The 19,789-nt window shown below is 38.9% G+C and overlaps 1 protein-coding gene across 6 annotated transcripts in view; it reads right to left on the bottom strand.

The window, feature by feature from the left end:
* The window catches only part of KLHL32 (kelch like family member 32), an 83,622-nt gene that overhangs the window by 4,434 nt on the left and 59,399 nt on the right, over window positions 1–19,789 (bottom strand). For 4 of the 6 annotated variants that reach the window (XM_039356066.1, XM_039356065.1, XM_039356063.1 and 1 more), the window contains 3 exons: window positions 17,837–18,563; window positions 3,279–3,337; window positions 1,092–1,284 (listed from right to left, as the gene is read on the bottom strand). In XM_039356066.1, coding sequence (XP_039212000.1) covers window positions 1,092–1,284; window positions 3,279–3,337; window positions 17,837–18,563 — 979 coding nt within the window. Of the gene's footprint in view, window positions 1–1,091; window positions 1,285–3,278; window positions 3,338–17,836; window positions 18,564–19,789 lie in introns of those variants that run through there. The other 2 variants (XM_039356067.1, XM_039356068.1) reach the window with 2 other exon arrangements.

Below are 19,789 nucleotides of genomic sequence, written 5' to 3'. Positions count from 1 at the left end.
GGCAGTACCGCACAGTCCTGGGGGAGAATCAGCTGGAGCTGCGGTGTTGCTGGGGCACACACACAGCTCGGCATTTCCGGTAGCCTCTGCTATCATGAAGCAACAGACAGGCCTTGGGTTGAGAGAGTCAGCTGGAGCTGCAGAGGCCCCAGGATTGATGTGTGCAGCTCCAGCTGATCAGTGCTGTGTGCAATGGTCAGCCAGGGAGTAGATGACCAATGCTGGAGCTCTCCCTGAACCCAGAGAGTGGCACACCCAGAAGAGCAAAGGAGGGGGAGGGGAGAGAGAGGAGAGGATACAAAAGGAGGAGGTTTTGATGGGAGAGGGAGCGGAAAAAAAAGACAATGGGGAAAGATAAGGGGACGGAGAAAGAGGGAGGAGAGGCTTCTGGAGACAAGCAATGAGGAGAAAGAGAGAGAGAGAAGAGAGGCTTCCGTGAGACAAGCAAAGGGATCAATGAAGGAGTAGAGGCTGTGAAGGGCCGACCAGCCACCTGACCACCAAGGTAGTGGTGGGATCAATGAAGGAGTAGAGGCTGTGAAACGTTTGAGAGAGAGGGAGAGAGGAAGAAGGGCCGACCAGCCACCTGACCACCAAGGTAGTGGTGCATATTAATAAATATGGATAAATTCATCATACGTTTGTCAGTGCAAAGGGAAAGTGATTCAGCAAAGGAACCGCCACTGAAGAAATTAAAAACAGTACTTTTTTCCTTTTTTTTTTTTTTGGCCATCACGTTTTTGACACCTTGCTAAGCAAGGTGGTACTCAAATATTGTCATGTCCTAAAAGTGATACAATCTGTGAAAAGGTACCCTGGTTTAATGGACATGGAATGTAATCTTCCTCAAAACAATCTGGAAATGCTTTGTTATTGCCACCTTCTTAGATATCATATATGTTGTTTCAGCTTCACAGCCAACAGCCCTGATACTTCCTGCTTTCTCTCTAATTATTAACCAGATCTAGCCTTGCTTCACATTTTGATGTCAGCCAAAGATGGGGCAGGTTATTGTTGTTTTGTAATATACATCTCCAATTAAAAATAGGATTTCTCCTACAGCTTTGACACATTCTGCTAAGAACACTTGCCTGTCAACATGCTGAAATTACACCGGGTCCACTGGTCAGCATCTATGCTGTAGCAGTCTATGTGGCGGACAAGAATTCTGTCATTGTTGTAATCCAGATCATTGCCACCTAAAATATAGAGTTTCCTTTGAACTGCAGCCATGGAATGGTAGACTCTCCTCTGCAACATGGGGCTGCGACTGAGCCATTTATTCTGCAAAAGCAGACAAAAGAAAACTTTAATTCCTACACACAACGAACATTTTAGGTATGTTGATTTTCCATTCACTAGTATGCTGAAGACACTCGTAACATCTGCTATCCAAATACATATTACATAAAACTGCATCATTTCTTTTAAAGAAAAGAAACAAAAAAAATGCCTTTTTGTTTGCAACATAATCACTGAAAAACGCAAGTTTAATGACATTCCATCCTGGACCAAAAAAAGACCAATTTTCTATTATTTCTAAAATACTGCATCATTTTGATGAGAAGCAATATTTAAGGCCAGCATGGAAACTATTTTGAGCTGTTTGTTGAGTGTCAAAGAGCAGAAGTCAGAAAACAATTGTTCTATGTAGCTCTTCCAAATGTATAGCTATCCATTATACTCTGCAGCACCTGATTGGGAGAAATTAATATTTGCATTTACAGTCCGTTCCCTTGACACAGGACTATAGACACCATCTGCTTTGCAAAAGCCTGCCTGCATCCCCTGATTATATTTTAGCTTCCTTCATAGCAGTGACTGCCAGGTAAGCCCCCAAGCATTGCAAAGGCAAAGAAACAGGGGAGGAGGCTGGTGGGGTCATTCCTAATAAGTCAGCGTGTGAATACTAATCAGCAGTGAAGAAGCAGAGGTCACCCCAGCCTGCCTGTTGGCAGGTAGCGATGTGCTCGGTGGCAGATGGTAGACATTATCAGCACACCACAAAGGCCTTGAGCAGAAACAGGCACAAGCACCCAACGAGATAGAGTTATTGAGATTCTGTGTGCAAGACGCACGCAGATGCGAGGAGCTTCAAGTGCCCAGCAGACAATCTGCCAGCAGAATCTTTTAAAAACAACAAAACAAAAAAAAGGTATGTGTGTAGAACCACGAAGCAACCCTCAACTGTAGGAATGATAGCACAGACTCATTACCTTTTCATGGTTAGCGAAGCCTGTGGGGGTGGAGTTTGGGAGCAGCCAAACGTGGCAGCCCATGGGAAAGCGTGGCAGCCCCCCCACAAAAAAAGAGAGACACACATATGAAAAAAGGGCAGCATTTGACATTTTAAGGTTTAAACAGAGATAGCCTTTATTCAAAACAGGGGCAACATTTACCACGTGAGCAAGTCTTTGCATACAAAGTAAGCGTTCTGGCTGCACATGTCCAGTTGAGGCCAAAGGGCAGCAGTTCAGCAGGAGAAATGCTTACTATAATATGACAAAGTAGAGCACAGGTTTTGGAATTCTGTCCAACAGTCCCACCAGTGGTCCCTATATGAAGGACCTGTATTTTCTGGATAACATGGTAAGCTGGTCTATTACTTAAAAAATGGTGAATGGCATTCTCCTTCCTCTTCTTCCTGACAAACCACTGAAACCATACAAGGGTTTCAGGAACTGCTGAAGTCACACATTTTTATATAAAGCCTGTTTTTAGCAGTTCCTGAGTGCATTGCATGGCTTCAGCAGTTTGATGGCTCAACTGAGGACAAGAACATTTGCCCTTTTTAGTAATAGGTACTCTGGTTTTGAGTACAAATTCAGACTCACATACAATTTTGGGTTAAAAATAAAGTTAGGAGCAGAACTCATTCTTAACCAGGAGACTTTAGCTAATTGATAAGATTCAGTCTCAGGAATTTCATGTAAAAACAAAAAAACAAAAGAAACTGAGCAGGGCAGGGCCTATAAAGGATGCTAATCTCAGCAGAAACCTTATATTTACAACCACTAATTTATAAAAATAAAGCTCAACAACCTGATTCTTTCAGCAAACAAGGATAGACTGCACTTGGCTGCAGAGGGATTCTGCACAATTAAATAACATATTTTTCCCTGTCACCACTTTAAAGCACATGAAACATGAGTTCAGCACATGAGATGGAAAAGTTGTACGTCTTTTGGCATTTGGGCTTTGACATGCTTTCACACAAACTATGGTGCAGAAGTTATTAGAGAAGCAGAGCCTGACTAACATAATGCAGATAAACTTACTTGGGCTGGATCATACACCATTAGCCTGTTCTGATACTGCGCCGTGTTTGTTACTCCTCCTGTAACAAACATTTACAGTGTTACACAAACATTAAACCCAGTTGGGAAGGCTTCATGGCAAATTATTTACTAATAAGAAAACATGCTAATGCAGAAAAGAAAATTGCTGAGTTCAGAAGTCTTTCCAGCCTATTTATTCTCCTATTTGTGAGTTAATAATATACTGATGCGGATTTGATTGGCTCAAATCATTGGCCAGGTAAAACAAGACACACATTTTAAAACTTAAGAATATGGTCACCTAGTGCATTTTGTGGGGGCATGGGGATGTGTGTGGGGAGGGTATTTGTATGTATGTATGCTATGCAAGGATCTCTTATATAAGCCAACTCATAAAAATATGCAGTATTTTTTTTCTAAGGTGTAATAGTAAAGCCGTCTTTTTTAAAGTTTAAGATTTATTACATATACCATATTTATTTGTGAATAAGCCAAGAGTTTTAGATGCCAAAATTAACGGGAAAAAATGGGTTTGTCTTCTCTATGAATACTGTATATACAATAGGTTTTTCCCTTAGTTTTTTAAAATACCCATATAACTTGTAAATACTCATAGAAAAACCTAAATATGGATAAATCTGCCCTCAAATTTCCAATCAAAATACTAGGAAAAATGTCCCACCATTAGATAAGCCTAATGTGAAAATTAAAGTATATGAATATTTAATGGGTTGGCTTATTCATGGCTGGTGCATTTGTTATGTTTTTGTTGTTTGTTGTTGTTGTTAAAAATGCAAAGATTGGTTTATATATGTGGGTGGATTTATTCATGAATATATATGGCAATATTAAACTATATCAACTATAAACTGATCAGTCAGTCCCTATCAACCATTTCTTTTCCATTACTGACTGTTCTGCGATGCCACAAAATGTTAATGAGTCAATTGCTAAAATAAAGGTTCATTTCCAGAATGTTGACAATCTGGGTTATTTTAAGAGAACCATAACTTCTTCGGTAATAACTGCCCTATCAGTCACAAATAGGTATTATTATACTTGAAAATTAATTCAATCTGGTGTTAGAAACATACTACCTTTCAAATAATGGAATGTAACGGAATATGGTTAAAGTCTATTTTAAAACTCTAAGGCAGGGTCAAACTTGGCCCTTTAATGACTTGTGGACTTCAACTCCCAGAATTCCTCATTCAGCATGCCTGGCTGAGGAATTCTGGGAGTTGAAGTCCACAAGTCATAAAAGGGCCAAATTTGAAGACCCCTGTTCTAAGGTGATGGAAAGGGGGAGGGGGAAGAAACATCTTAAAGAGAAATCACTCAAAACCAATGGTTGGCTCTGCCTTTTAATAAGGAAACCAGAAGGGAAACAAAGAAATGTTTTTTTAGTAAGCCTTAGGATGTGGAGAAGACATTAAACTTGGTACAAATGTTGGACAATTCCTATTTGTTGTTCCAGCAGGAGCCATGTGTTCAAGCAAATTTTTAGATGGCACACCAGTTCCCTCAGAAGTTCCAATCCCTCTAGAGCAACAGATGGAACATCTATGGTATAGAAAGTTTCTGTGAGTCCACTTTGCTGGAACTGAGTATGGTCAATATCATCTTATCTGGTCTCTTATAGGCTTTAAGTGCTGGTCAAGACTTATACTACATTGTCTATTTGACTTTAAGTAAAAGTTAATTCCTTTAACTAATTTAAAGCTGAACACCATCACCGTAATAACAATATCTGACCCCAAACTGAATGATGATCTCTCCTAGCACAATAACAGAGTTGGAAGGGATCTTGAAGTTCTTCTAGTCCAACCCTCTGCAAAAGCAGGAAACCCTAAACCATTCTGGATAAATAGCTGTCCAGTCTCTTCTTAAAAACCTCCAGCAATGGATCATCCACAACTTCTGAATGCACGCCATTCCACTGGTTAATTGTTCTCATTGTCAGGAAATATAGGACTTCAAGATCTCTCTCACAGTTCTGCTATTGAGTCAGATTCCACTTATTCTATACTTGTACATTTGGTTTTTCTTGCCTAAATGTAAAACCTTACTTTTCTCCCAATTGAATTTCATTTTATTTGATAGGGTCCAGTTTTCAAGTCTATCCAGATCCTTCTGGATCTTGAGCCTATTTTCTGGGGTGTTGGCTATTCTTGCCAGCTTGGTGTCGTCTGCAAATTTGATGAGTTCTTTTCTATTCCCTCATCTAAATCATTTATGAAGATATTGAAGAGTACTGAGCCTAAGACAGAACTTTGGGGTACCCCACTGTTACTTCCCTTCATGTAGATGTAGTTCCATTAAGGACTACTCGTTGAGTGTGGTTTGTCAGCCAGTTACAGCTCTATCTGATATGATGATGTCTATCCCTCATTTTTCTAACTTACTAAGAAGTAGGTTGTGGTCTGCTTTGTCAAATGCCTTACTGAAATCCAAGTATACTATATCCACAGCATTTTGCTGGTCCACTAATTCAGTCACTTTGTCAAAGAATGAAATAAGTTTTGTTTTGCAGTTTCATGTAGATATTAAAATGGGGGAGGACCCAAGTTTTGGAACAGCCCTCACTGAAGTGCCGGTTTATAACATCTCCTTCCAAATCTCACTGCAGGAGTGACCAATGCAGTTTCTATTTCATTGTCTAACCATCATCTGAAAAAAAAAAACCAATTGGTAAATTTATCAATTTACCAAGAAACTGTAAAATTTCTAAGATGGTTAGATCAAGGAATGGATATTTTTTAAAAATGCACACTGTACTACCTACTTAAAAATATTTGGCAGGGATCCCTCCACCAAAAATCCCTCTACCGCCTCCTGAACACATAAAATCACATTCTTTCTGGTTGAACAAAATCATCCATAAAGGAAAGGATCTAATTAATAAGTGGCTGAGTTCAGCCCATAGATTATCCTGTTGATTTTCCTCAGGAAAATTAAGCACTAAGGGCTCAAAAGAACCTCAGAAGACCTCTGTCACCTCATAGAAGACTTGGGCAATGTAATATCCAGGTCAGAATAAAAATGAGTGATTTTTCCCCCTCAAAGTACTTAACAAATTCCTTACAAATTCCAGCAAGAGGATCTTCTGATGTCCCCAAATTCTGTCAAACATGTTCTCAGGCAAGTTTAATAAACCAATGCCTCTATAGTATGTGCATTTCACTCTTGTTACCTTTCCCCTTGTATGAGAAAGTCATTCTACCCTCAGTCATGAGTACAGCTTTTAAAAAAAAAATCAAAAATCATTTTAGCATTTCTCCATAAATACCAGTGGTCTTACTATTTTTCAATAGTCTCAAAGTTATTCTCTCCACCCCCAAATTGGACGCTAACATTTATAGCATTTTTTCTATTCAGCTCTGATGAATCACTCTCATTCCTTTACAAATCTCAAAAATCCTCTTCTGGCATCTCCCCCACTTCAATTTCATTTTAAGTAATTTCATTATTTTTGTTTCCATTCACTCTGCTAGAGGCTTATTGCTTGGTCCTTTTCATCCAATTCCAAAACATATTTTTAAGTTATTCCCTCAAAACTGCTTTGTATACTCTCGGCCTTTTTTTTTAATCTTTGCAGCTTTTTTTTTAATTCTACAATTCACATGTTTCTTTTGTCCTATTTTTTTCCAGCAATCATTATCTTATAGGTATCATCCACAGTTTATTTCGCTTCATCATTGCACTACTGTATAAGCATCCTTTCTCATGCTTCTCATTAGCGTAACTGCAGATACACCTGTGGCATTCTGTAACGTAATTCTTTTCACTCTGTTCAAAGTAGTTTCCAAACATTCTTTTCTTACATCCATTTTTCATACATTCCATTGAGAGATTAATGTATTTTCTAATACTTTCTCAGACAAGCCTTGTACTTTGTGAGTTGTGCTTTCCCTGTAATTTGTTTTCTTGTTCATCACCCCCATCCTTCACTGATTCTGCCTTACATCATAAAGAATTAACCAGTTATGTTTCTAAGATTCATATCCATTATTTTTGTCTAAACTATGGATTGAAAATAAATCTCCTAAGCAAATATTCTAAGTAACATTCTGATTCACCTTGAGTGACTGAACAGTCCCATCTTCTTTTTGTACTCTCATCTCATTAATACTCATCAATTTGTCTCACCTAATGGAGCGACTTTTTGCCAAAGATCACATTCATTCAGAATGATATGCTATTTTTCCTAAAATTTATCATATTTTTCATTATCATCATTCACTGAAGCATAACACGAGGCTAGAGCATTATCTAACAATCTAGAAAAGCCGGTTTCTGACTGGCACACATTTATCCCTTTCATCCACAATTAAATCTACAGATCCACTGTTATACTTGTATTTCATCAATCCTGCTACATTTCTCTCATTTCTTTTAGTGTCACAAACATAGAACATGCCTTTTATTTTGATTTCATCCTATAACCTGGGCTGTTTATTATTTATTCCCATATTCGAAGTTGCAAAGTTCAAAATTTGCCATGCTGGTCTCCAAATGTGCTCACAGAAACTCATCTTGACTGTCAACTGAGATTCTCATCTAACATTTTTAGTTAAAAAAGATGGAATAAATAGATTTAGTAGCTTAAATCATATCAGCATCATATTCAATATTTCTTCACTATAATAAAGGCAGTATCAATTAATTTTGGCTCATTTTGGCCACTGTATCACAAATATAATCAAAATATAGTTTTATTCCAAGTATGGTCGAGGTCTACTATGTAAGGGCACAATCTATAATCCTGTAAGCTAATACATGTGGTATACCGGCAATCAGAATATATTGGGACTATAGATTCCTAAATTGTTAGTCAGCATAGCCATTAGCCACACATTAGCCATCTTTATATTGAATTTTTATTCTAGGAATTTGTGTCTCAATATAAGCAGGACATAAAAATTCAATATAAAGATGGTTAAAAGATCAGCAAGCACACGGAAGTTATACATAGGACTGAAATTACTGCTGGTGGTTGAAACAGAGATAGTGGTATGTCTACATATGCATGTGGAAGAGTGGGGTAGGCAGCATAGGGCCAGAAAAACTGGAAGATAAGTAATTGCAGAGAACATGAGCAAAGGGCATATAGTATTTTAAACTAAGATTAAAAATGGGCTCTACATTTTCTTAAAACAAGCTTTTGGGGAATGAAAATCCGACAAATCCCCGTTGTGCTTTTGTAAAAAGCATAATTGTCGGACTGGGTGCAGTTAAAATATTTGCTTCAGAGTATACGGTATACATTTATTTATAATTGGAATACTCTTGTTCTGCAGGTTTAGTTTTTTCTCATACACATGCATGCCTAAAACTGATACTTATTTAGCATCCTTTTTTTAAAAAAAAATCTAGCAAAATGAGATGCTATGGATTTGCATACAGATTTGACTACGCAAAATAGGAGTGAAATGAATAGCACACTCTATATGTTTTAATCCCCCACCCATTAGATCAAATACCCTTGCCTGCAGCAGAATCCCTGGCTTTGAAAGTCATCAAGCTGATTTGTCTGCTCGCAAGCTAGGCTGCCACATGCTGCTACATTGCCCCCTGCAATCACTGCATTTGCAGAGAGACATCCCATGCCTTCCCTGCCAACAAGTATATTTAATAGATTGGGTAGCCTTGCTTTCTGCTGCTTCTGCTCCTTCTGTCTCCCTTCCACCCTCTCCCTGGGAGGATAATATGCATCTTAACTGTTTTCCACAGATTTGTCTGACATTCACGTTACAATTTCCTATCAGCATCCATTTTCAACACTTAGGTTTATCCTAAGTACTATAGCAAAAGTTTTTTTAAAAAAAAAGTTCCATTTTTTTCTTTCAAAAAGTGGAAAATTCAATTTCTCCCATTCATATTTAGCAAGCTTATAATGACCTTTTGGATGGCCACACTTGCAGAACATTGTAGGCCACACCGAATGAAAATAAAAGGGAGGGAGGGAGGGAGGGAGGGAGGGAGGGAGGGAGGGAGGGAGGGAGGAAGGAAGGAAGGAAGATCAGTAGTAAATAGAAAATGTATAAATTGTACCAGAAAAAGAAGTATTTTCCCACTGTAGGCTGGGACAATAAAAAGAGCAATTGCTTTAATTTCTTCATGCAACTTTCTGAAAGGAAGAAAGGGAACAATGATGCTATGATATCAAGGTGCTTTTAGAAATAAACTCTATAACAGTCAGGTGAGCTGCAGAGAAAGCTTTCTCTGCTACTGTCCCTGCCCTATAGAATAGGGGTCCCCAACCCGTGCCATAGCCCACTACTGGGCCGTGGCCTATTCAGAATTGGACCATGTGAGTGGCTGGATGGAGCATATGTACACGCATGCACAGCTCAACTTACATGAGCAGCTGGCTGACAGGCACGTGCATGTATGCATGCCAGCCTGCTGCTTGTGCCAGTCCGCCACTCATGTAAATGCTGCATGCACGTGTATGCCGGCCTGCCGCTTGGGGCGCCCAGTTCCCCACTACCCTCCTCCAGCCAGGCTGCCAAGGTTGGGGGTGGCTGCTGTAGAATATGCTCTTCTCTCCTGGCCTTTCAAAAGACTTTGAACACCTGTCTCTGCCCGCTTGCCTGGGGATTGCAGAGCAGCACGCAACCCTAGGGGTGTTCGGTGCCTTAAGGCAGGGGTCTGCAACCTTGACAACTTTAAGACTTGTGGACCTCAGCTCCCAGAATTCCTCAGCCAGCAGCTGGCTGAAGAATTCTGGGAGCTGAAGTCCACAAGTCTTAAAGTTGTCAAGGCTGCAGATCCCTGCCTTAAGGTCCTCCTCCTGCCTTTTAAGTTATTTTAATTTTGTTTCTACCACACTGCTCGTAGTGGTGTTCTGTATTTTTATATGGTTTTTACACGTTTAGCTATACACCGCCCAGCACTGCTGAGAGAAAGATGGGCAGTACCCAGATTTGATAAATACATACAAATAAATAATTCGTAACTCTCCAAATACGATAGCAGAAAAATATATCAAAATATAACTGTACTTTGTATCTTCTACAAAGAGCAGCAACTTTCTTGTAACTAAGAGTAGCATTATTAATACAGTTGGTTGCACAGCCAGTCAGATGTTTAGACTGGATGTGGCATTTTCATCCACCTATCGAGTCCTTCTCAAGGACCTGGGATAGGCAGATGTTGTTCGTTAATGTTTAAGGTATCATCACAAAATGTAAGCTGGAGAGACATGGATTGTCCTTAGCTTTTGGTTCAATCTCTTCAAGGCCAATCTACTTTGGTGGTTATTGGGGGGGGGGTGGAATGGAGATCTCTATATAGGTTGCTATGAATCCTTCAGGAAGAGCCATATATAAATCTAACAATTAGCATTAATTATGTGAAGGTGAGGTTATGGACTTAAATGTCTGCCTTATTTCACAGTTTGCTGCCCATTTCACTTTTTTAAGCTTCACAAGAAATAAAAAAAAAAAAAGGAGCTCAAGGCTTTGGCTCTACCTAACCTAAAGTGTCTCTCAGGATAGCAAAAAGATCCTGGGCAACCCTGATTTATACATCTTATACAGCATATTAGCTATCCAGTCCAAATATGGTAAGCATTGTTCCTACACTTAATCCAAATTATTAAGAATAAAGGTGAAAAGGACCACATTCAACACTTTCCTGAAGTTTGATGAGAAAATATTGATGGGCTTTTACATGATAGCAGTATTCCAATATCTCAGGGGCTGCCATAAAGAAGAGGGAATTAAGCTATTTTCCAAAGCACCTGAAGGCAGGACAAGAAGCAACAGATGGAAACTAACTAAAGAGAGAAGCAACCTAGAACTAAGGAGAAACTTCCTGACAGCGAGAACAATTAATCAGTGGAACAGCTTGGCTCCAGAAGCGGTAAATGCTCCAACACTGGAAGTTTTTAAGAAGAGACTGGACAGCCATTTGTCCGAAATGGTGTAGGGTTTCCTGCCCGAGCAGGGGGTTGGACTAGATGACCTCCAAGGTCCCTTCCAACTTTACTACTATTACTACTACTAAGTAAGAAGTAGATTTACCAAATAGGGATGCCATCTAGCCCTTACTGAACTACCTTGTTTTGCTGAAATCAAGTTACAGTATATATATTATATGCTTCAAATGCCTATACTCTCCAAGAAGGAAGTGGCCCAATCAAAAAATGAAAAAAAAAATCTTTTTTTCTGACAAATACATGCTGCCTTCAATTAAGTACTACATTGAAAAACAATCTCTAAACATTTAGAAAACAATCTATTTGGACTCTTCCTAACTGACGTTAAACTGATTGCTCTATAGCTCTCCAGGGTCTCCTTTTTAGTGCTTTGTGAAGGTCAAAGATAGCGAGAGATTCAGTCAAACTATCAGCAAGTTCCTTTAATATTCAAGAATTTAACCTTCTTGGGAGGACCCACTATGTCTTCTTTCAATTTCAGAAAATCATTGAAACCCCCATGATCCTTTTCACATGATAAAGGTTCTCATTTCTCCTTTTTTGTAAGAATATTGACAATGTAGGAGATTAATATGGGAATAAAGAGGTCAGCCTTGCCCCAGAAATAAGCAATCACCCAAAGCAGAATTGGATAGCTGCAAAGTACTGTGTTGGTTCTATTTCTCTAGATTTCATTCAAAAAATCTCTATGGCATAAATCAGATGCTTGGTAACCTAGAACCTGTTTGGCAAACTATTGATCCCTAGATATTTCACTTTACCACAAGTATCTGCTTGCAACTATGATAGCCAGGATGGTAAGAAGGGTTTAGGTTAAAGGACCACAAAAATTCAGTGCTGAAAGGGAGGATTTTACATGTCAGTGTTTTTTTTTTTATGTCCAATGATTAGAAAGATTTAACTTGGATAGGTATAATTTTGGTTTACAAATAAGAAAACTGAATTTGAACTAGATTTGTGTACTAATAATGAGCACATTGTTGCTAAGATGTATAAACCTTTATTGATAATTGAAAATAATATAAATATATTAAAGACTGATTAAGTAGAACAAAAAATGGATACGTCATAATGCTAGATCAATGGGAAAACATGTGGTGTAAGGACTGAACCGTGGTGGCGTAGTGGTTGGAATGCAGTATTGCAGACTAATTCTGCTGACTGCCAGCTGTGAACAGTTAGGCAGTTTGATCCTGACCAGCTCAAGGTTGACTCAGCCTTCCATCCCTTTCCAAGGTCGGTAAAATGAGGACCGAGATTGTTGGGGGCAATATGCTGGCTCTGTAAACTGCTTAAGAGAGGGCTGTAAGGCACTGTGAAGCGGTATATAAGTCTAAGTGCTATTGCTGTTGAAATTCACTTTGAGCTATAATTTGAAAGAGAATTTCTATATGATATATTGTTGGTATTTAACACCTTAAACTGTCAAATATATATATAAATGGTGTGTCAAACGTATGTTGGAAATATAATCATTCTGAAGGGACCTTTTATTACCTTTGGTGAACATAGGCTAAGAGTTATTTGGATCAAATACGTACTTAATTCAGAGACTTTTAAAAACAAAGGTACAGTTGAAACCACAGATTTAGGTTTGATAGGTTAAACAGTTAAGAGAAAAAAAAAATGGGACTTTAGTTTCTACAGATTATAACTGCAGTGAGACTTTTGTAATGCCCAGAGATGAAAAGACTTACAGACTCCCAAATGGAAGAATGGATGGTGAAGTTAATGAAACTGATTGAGATGGTGAAATTAGCTACTTTGATTAAGGAAAAGATTTTTGTCCAATGCTTCTAGTTGGTAAAGGGATTTTTTTTTTTTGCTGGAAACCAAACAAAATATTACATTGATTTTAGGATTTGATATAGGGTCATAGAGTTTGGGGAATTTATACTTACAAATGTCTGTCATTATAGAAAATATTGGCTATGATTGAATTTTAGATCAAAAAGTTATCGGATGTTATATTTGTAACAGTGATGAACAAAGTTAGAAGCTTTCCTTTATTTTTGTTTTTCTTTTCTTCCTTTGCACCTTCCCTTCCCCCATCTTTTTCCTTCTAATATGTTTTATTTTTATAGAAACTTAACAAAGTATATTAAAAAAGGAAGGTTTGGTGCTGACACTGTTTTTTTTATTCTTCAATATTCGTAAAGGGAGATATTTGTATTGGATTTATTTATTACATACAAATTCCACCTGTGATTCAAGAGTCCACAATGGCATCTGCAGTCCCTCCTTCTCCTATGTTCCCTAGGATACAATCCTTGAGGTAGGGATGAAAAAGAGTGACTGTCCCACATTTACACAGTGTGTTTTCATGGCTAAGGTTGTGTGTCTCCCTTACTCTAGTCCAGGGGTAGGCAACCTTGGCTCTTTTATGACTCGTGGACTTCAACTCCCAGAATTCATGAGCCAGCTGTGCTGGCTCAGAAATTCTGGGAGTTGAAGTCCACGAGTCATAAAAGAGCCGAGGTTGCCTACCCCTGCAGTCTAGTCTAATATCTTATCCACTGTATCATAGTAGCTATTTAATTAGATAGTATTCAATTAAAAAAAGAAATCTGAAGAGTTAAAGGTTTCCCTTCTACTTTAAGAGACCTCCACAAAAATAATGGAGAAAATAGTCCTGTAGCACTGCCAAAACCATAGGCCCATGGTGGCGAACCTATGGCACGCGTGCCACAGGTGGCACACAGAGCCCTCTCTGTGGGCACCCACACCGTCACCCCAGTCCTAGGCCTTCAGCTGGATTTTATAAAACCTTTTCACTTTAGGTCTCCGCCGCCATGTGCAAAAAAAAAAAAAGGTTCAATCAATCAATTTCAACTTCCCACGGGAACAAAAAAGATCTCACAAAGTTGGAATTGATTGATTGAACTTTTTAGTCCCACCCAGTCTGCCGTTACCACTGCAGCCACGCCCACCCAATGGGCCATGCCCACCCAATGGGCCAGGCCCACCCAATGAGACACACCCACCCGGCACATGACGATACATAAGTGGGTTTTGGGTTGCAGTTTGGGCACTTGGTCTCTAAAGGGTTCACCATCACTGCCATAAGAAGTGGATTATTGAAAGAGAATGGTAGAGAGGGGAAGTGAGATTGTGGAGCAGACATGTGATAGTTTTCTGGCTTATTCTTGTCAAGGAGTACTAGGAGATAACAAGGTTTTAAGATCCATTAAACCATCTAGAAAACATAAAACCAGATAATAAACACAAATATTAATGTCTTGAGAGCATTTAACAAGCGACACATATAAAACAGAAATACAGAAATCTTGTCTGTTTTGAGGTTCTCTGATGAGCAGTAGATACATTTGATCAATATGTGCCTTAAGACAAAGAAGCATTGGTATGTGCTTCTGCTCATATCCCCAATTAGACAAACACCAATGCTCCAAGCCAATAAAATCAATGAGAACAAATACAAATTAGCAGGGCGTGGAAAGTCACACAGTTTAAAGCCTACTACTGAATGCTTATTGCAGGGAGGCCGTAGCTGGAGGAAATAAAGACCACTTGTGGGCTTTCTCAAGCATCTGGTTACCCAACAGGCTTTATGACAGCTAAGCAGATTCCCACAAGCAGAAAGCAGCAGCACTTCCTCTTGCTGCTGCCTCCGACAACTGGGGATGGGGGTGGGGGGTAAATATTATGTAAATGCGGGAAAGAAAAGCTAAGGAAAACAAGTAATATTGGATCAAAAAGGCCTGGCTTGTACTACGGTGTAACTATATTGCAGGCCATTTGTATGCCAGGAGCATTGATGGGTTAGTTATTTGCTTAGACTGCACAGGCTTACCAGGTCTTCTAAATATACCATCAAGAAATTATAGACCAAAGTGCCCTTTGGGTTATTGCTGTTTGAAAGAGGCCTTTGGTATTGTATACAATGGCATAAAGTGACTTATCAATGCTGTGGGAGCCTTGGGATGCTTAGGAATTTTTTCAGTTGAATTATCTTAACATGAACTAACTTGGCAGTATTTGAATTGAGCCAATTCTGCTCAAATTCAATCCCTCTCAACCACCTCCCCAAAAGAAATACGCTTGCTTACTAGCAATTTTTTAAAATTTCATTTAATCATACTGCACCTGATCTTGTCTGCAATCTTACTTTTTCTTTAGATAAATGGAAGACCTTATAATAATAATAATAGTAGTAGTAAAATTGGAAGGGACCTTGGAGGTCATCTAGTCCAACCCCCTGCTTGGGCAGGAAACCCTACACCATTTCGGACAAATGGCTGTCCAGTCTCTTCTTAAAAACTTCCAGTGTTGGAGCATTTACTGCTTCTGGAGGCAGGCTGTTCCACTGATTAATTGTTCTCACTGTCAGGAAGCTTCTCTCCTTGACTAGTTTCCACCCGTTGCTTCTTGTCCTGCCTTAGGTGCTTTGGAAAATAGCTTAATTCCCTCTTCTTTATGGCAGCCCCTGAGATATTGGAATACTGCTATCATGTCCCCCCTTGTCCTTCTCTTCGTTAAACTAGACATACCCAATTCTCGCAACCGTTCCTTATATGTTTTAGCCTCCAGTCCCCTAATCAGCTTTGTTGCTCTTCTCTGTACTCTTTCTAGAGTCTCAACATCTTTTTTACATCGTGGTGACCAAAACTGGATGCAGTATTCCAAGTGTGGCCTTACCAAGGCATTGAAAAGTGGTATTAATACTTCACGTGATCTTGATTCTATCCCTGTTAATGCAGCCTAGCACTGTGTTGGCCTTTTTGGCAGCTGCAGCACACTGCTGGCTCATATTTAAGTGATTGCCTACTAGGACTCCGAGGTCCCTCTCACAGTTACTACTATTGAGCATGGTGCCACCTATACTGTACTTGTGCATTTGGTTTTTCTTGCCTAAATGTAGAACCTTGCTTTTTTCACCATTGAATTTCATTTTGTTAGTTAGTGCCCAGTGTTCAAGTCTGTCCAGATCCTTCTGTATCTTAAGCCTGTCTTCTGGAGTGTTGGCTATTCCTGCCAGCTTGGTGTCGTCTGCAAATTTGATGAGTTCCCCATCTATCCCTTCATCCAAATCGTTGATGAAGCCTTTTTAAAAGGCTTGTTGCCTTTTAAAAATTTGACCAACATAGATGCTTTCCTCTTTTTAAGTATTAGCTGTCCCAGACCATACTGCATTAATCAAGACAGATTACTGAATTTTTTTTTATGATTTGGATGGACTTCATGGTTGTTTTACTTAAATACTTCACATATTAAGCATATAAGTATGGATTTTTTTGGGAGAAATCTAGGTCAAAATTTGTACTCGCAACATGCATAACTGCTGAGAGCAATGCTGGCATACTGTTGTCATATTACACTATAAAAAGGGAGGGGCATGTTCTGTGTAGTTTACAACCTCTATTATTCTCTGATGAGGAACAAACTATATATTTAATCATCACCACCATTACACAAGAAGACTTCAATATTCTTTGAGGGTAAGAGAGGACGGACATTCTTCAAACATTCACAGGAATTCTAATTTAAATCATTCTGAGCAGCTATTTTTTATGGATTACAAGGGTTCTGTCTTCTGTTTCTATTCAATACTTCAAAAACGTGCAAAATCTTCCTTTTTGAAAATAGGACACTTATTCTTAGGTTCAGTACTCTTCTCCCCTATATTTAGTTCATTTTCATTACCTTATTCTCATTTTACCATTTTTAAATGGTAGCAAATGCAATTGTTCTTTTGAGCTATTCACAATCAGGTGGCTTACAAATTTACTACTAGTACTACTACTACTACTACTACTACTACTATTGATCATCGCACATTCAGACTGGATTTGGCATTTTTGTCTACCTATCAAGTCCTTCCCAAGGATCTGGGATAAGCAGATGTGGATGTTTGATGGTATTACAGATATCGTTGCAGGATGGAAGCAGTTCCTAATAAGGCTGCCTTTTGCAATTGACTAATGGTGAATTTTTCAATGCCAACCGTGTTCAAGTAGTGCTCTAGTTGTTTTGGGATTATTATTATTATTATTATTATTATTATTATTATTATTATGGATCATCGCACAGTCATCCAGATGTTCAGACTGGATTTGGCTTATTATTATTATTATTTGCAAATAAGCCATGATGACCAATTCTGTACCTGTGGAAGAACACTGACAGACAACTATATTTGTTTTAGGTCATGCTTTAAAAATATTACCTCAACTACTGGTAGGATAGGGAACTAAATCCAACAATTTTGTGAAAAAGAACCAGAGTGCATTTATTGGCATCAAGAGATAAGGATACATACATCTTCCTCTTAATGGGCCAATACAAAAATGTTTAAAATAAATTGCTGGGGACACTTCTATTTAAATTGTAATTGCTTTGTTCAGCAGCCACTGCACTTTCATTATCCCTGTATACAATTCTCTGGCTGTACAACTCTTCTCCTTTGTGCTGAATACCTATTGCTGAGTATCTGTAGCTCAGAAATATTATACCACCTGTCCCTTGTCTTAAAACTCAATTTCCAGCAAACAAAAGGAAACCTTTCCAAGGCATGTGGCCCCAAACTAATGCCACTGATACAAACATGTTTTTTCATGCTTTTAATCTTCAAAGTTGCGGGTGAAACATTTTCTACCTGATATCCAAAGAAGACCATCCACAACAGATCCTGCATGACAGGACAGGGACCTATCAAAGGACAGAACAAAAGTCCATTTGTTCTTCTTAGGACAATATCGTTCAACAGTTGGCAAAACTTGACGTAGCTCATTTCTGCCTCCCACAGCATAGAGAAATTCATCCACAGTCCCAAGTACAAAATGCTCCCTGCAATTCTTCATTGGAGCTATTTCTGCCCAGGAATTATTACGGGGATCATATCTACAAGCAGTCCGTACTGCACATGTGCGGCCAGTCGCTTGTTCAACTTCACCACCTGCTACAAAGAGGAAATCTCCCATTACAGCCACACAGTGGTGGCTCCTTCCTACTGGCATGGGAGCCAACTCACTCCAGTTTGCAATCCCTGCAATGTGAACATTTTCTTGGTCCACAGGATTGAAGTATCGTAGCTCTTTAACTCTGCATATTTCCCGTTTTTTTCCACCAATGATATAAAGAGTATCTGACTGGAAGCGAGGTTTTGTCCTTCTGGTCTGCCATATTGGCTGTGCATAGATACTTTGATGATAGACCAAAGCCTCATTGACCAGTGCTGTTGCAGTTTCACTAGTCTGGACAAGAGGGTGTGAGAGGGCAACCGTATGCAGTGTATCCACATCCATAAGCCCAAATCGAACGTACTGTAGAAGTTCATCCATGTACTGATATCGGCAGTTGTGTTCCAGCCATCTCACAGCTAGCTAGAAGGGAGGAAAAACATTTTTAAAAATGATCTTATCTACATTATTCACAATTCAGTGTGAGAAATACATATTTGAATTATTCAACTTATCAACAAAAAATTATACTCCCAAATTTAATCTTGCTGCATATATAAAAAAATTCCTTCATCTCCCCTAAAATAATGATGACTCTGTATAGAATTAATGTATGATTAGAGGGCTGTCTTGTCTTAGAAAACATTCAGATAACGGGTGCCCTGCATAAACAAGAAGAAACAACACATGACAACATGGGAGTTTTTCCATAATGACTAATGTACTGTACATTATATTGGTAATCAATCGACCAGAGCAGCCTTCTCCAATTTGGCTCTGTGTTTGAACAACTTGTCTCTAAAGTTCCCAAACATTCAATAGTGTCCAGTGTTGACATTCACTGAGCATTATGGGAATCATTATCTCAACGTTTTTGGATGCCACCAGATTGAAGAAAGCTTCTCTGGCAGGTGTACCCATTATTCATGGTCACTGGGTGTTTTGGGGATTATGGTTACAATTTACTTGAACGGGACAAAAAGCTTGGGAAAGCAAGGTATAAAAATTAATGTCAAGAACCACATCGCTATTGAGATATGTACCTATCTATTGAGGTATTGGGTCTCCTGCTTGAGCAGGGGGTTGGACTAGAAGACTTCCAAAGTGCCTTCCAACTCTATTATTTTATGTTCTATTGGCCATACTATATATGAGACTCTTATTCATTCTTGATGATTTTATATTCCCTTATTTTTAGGCTGGAGTCATTGTTAATGCATATACATACTGTAACTTTCTAACTCCTAATGACAGGTACACCACTGACATATACTGTACAAAGCATGTTAAAAAGATCAAAATGAATACAACGATGAATTAGATGCAATCAATTATTCAAGTGCTAGCAATCGTAGGGAGTAGAATGAAGCACATCCAGGATTTGTTTTCTAGCATGTACATGCTTTGCTGGACACGTGATAGTGCCATATAGCTGGGATAAATATGGTTGTATAAGAATAATGCACTGGATAATATTTGAACTTGAAATACCCCACTGAAATCAATGGGGAAAAAATCCACTGGGATTTGTTCCACTGATTCCAATGGGAATGAAGTGCTGTATCAAGGGGTTTGGAGGCAAGCCACAGTACTATCAAGAGAGCTGAAACTCTATACAGACTAACCAATCCTTCAAAGACTAAGTGGTG

This window comes from Crotalus tigris, unplaced genomic scaffold (genome assembly GCF_016545835.1).
Source record: "Crotalus tigris isolate CLP2741 ecotype Arizona unplaced genomic scaffold, ASM1654583v1 scf7180000018784.18638703518:1950463, whole genome shotgun sequence".
Taxonomy (NCBI): domain Eukaryota; kingdom Metazoa; phylum Chordata; class Lepidosauria; order Squamata; family Viperidae; genus Crotalus; species Crotalus tigris.
The sequence above is the reverse complement of the archived record's forward strand: the minus strand, read 5'-3'. Positions and strand labels throughout refer to the sequence as shown.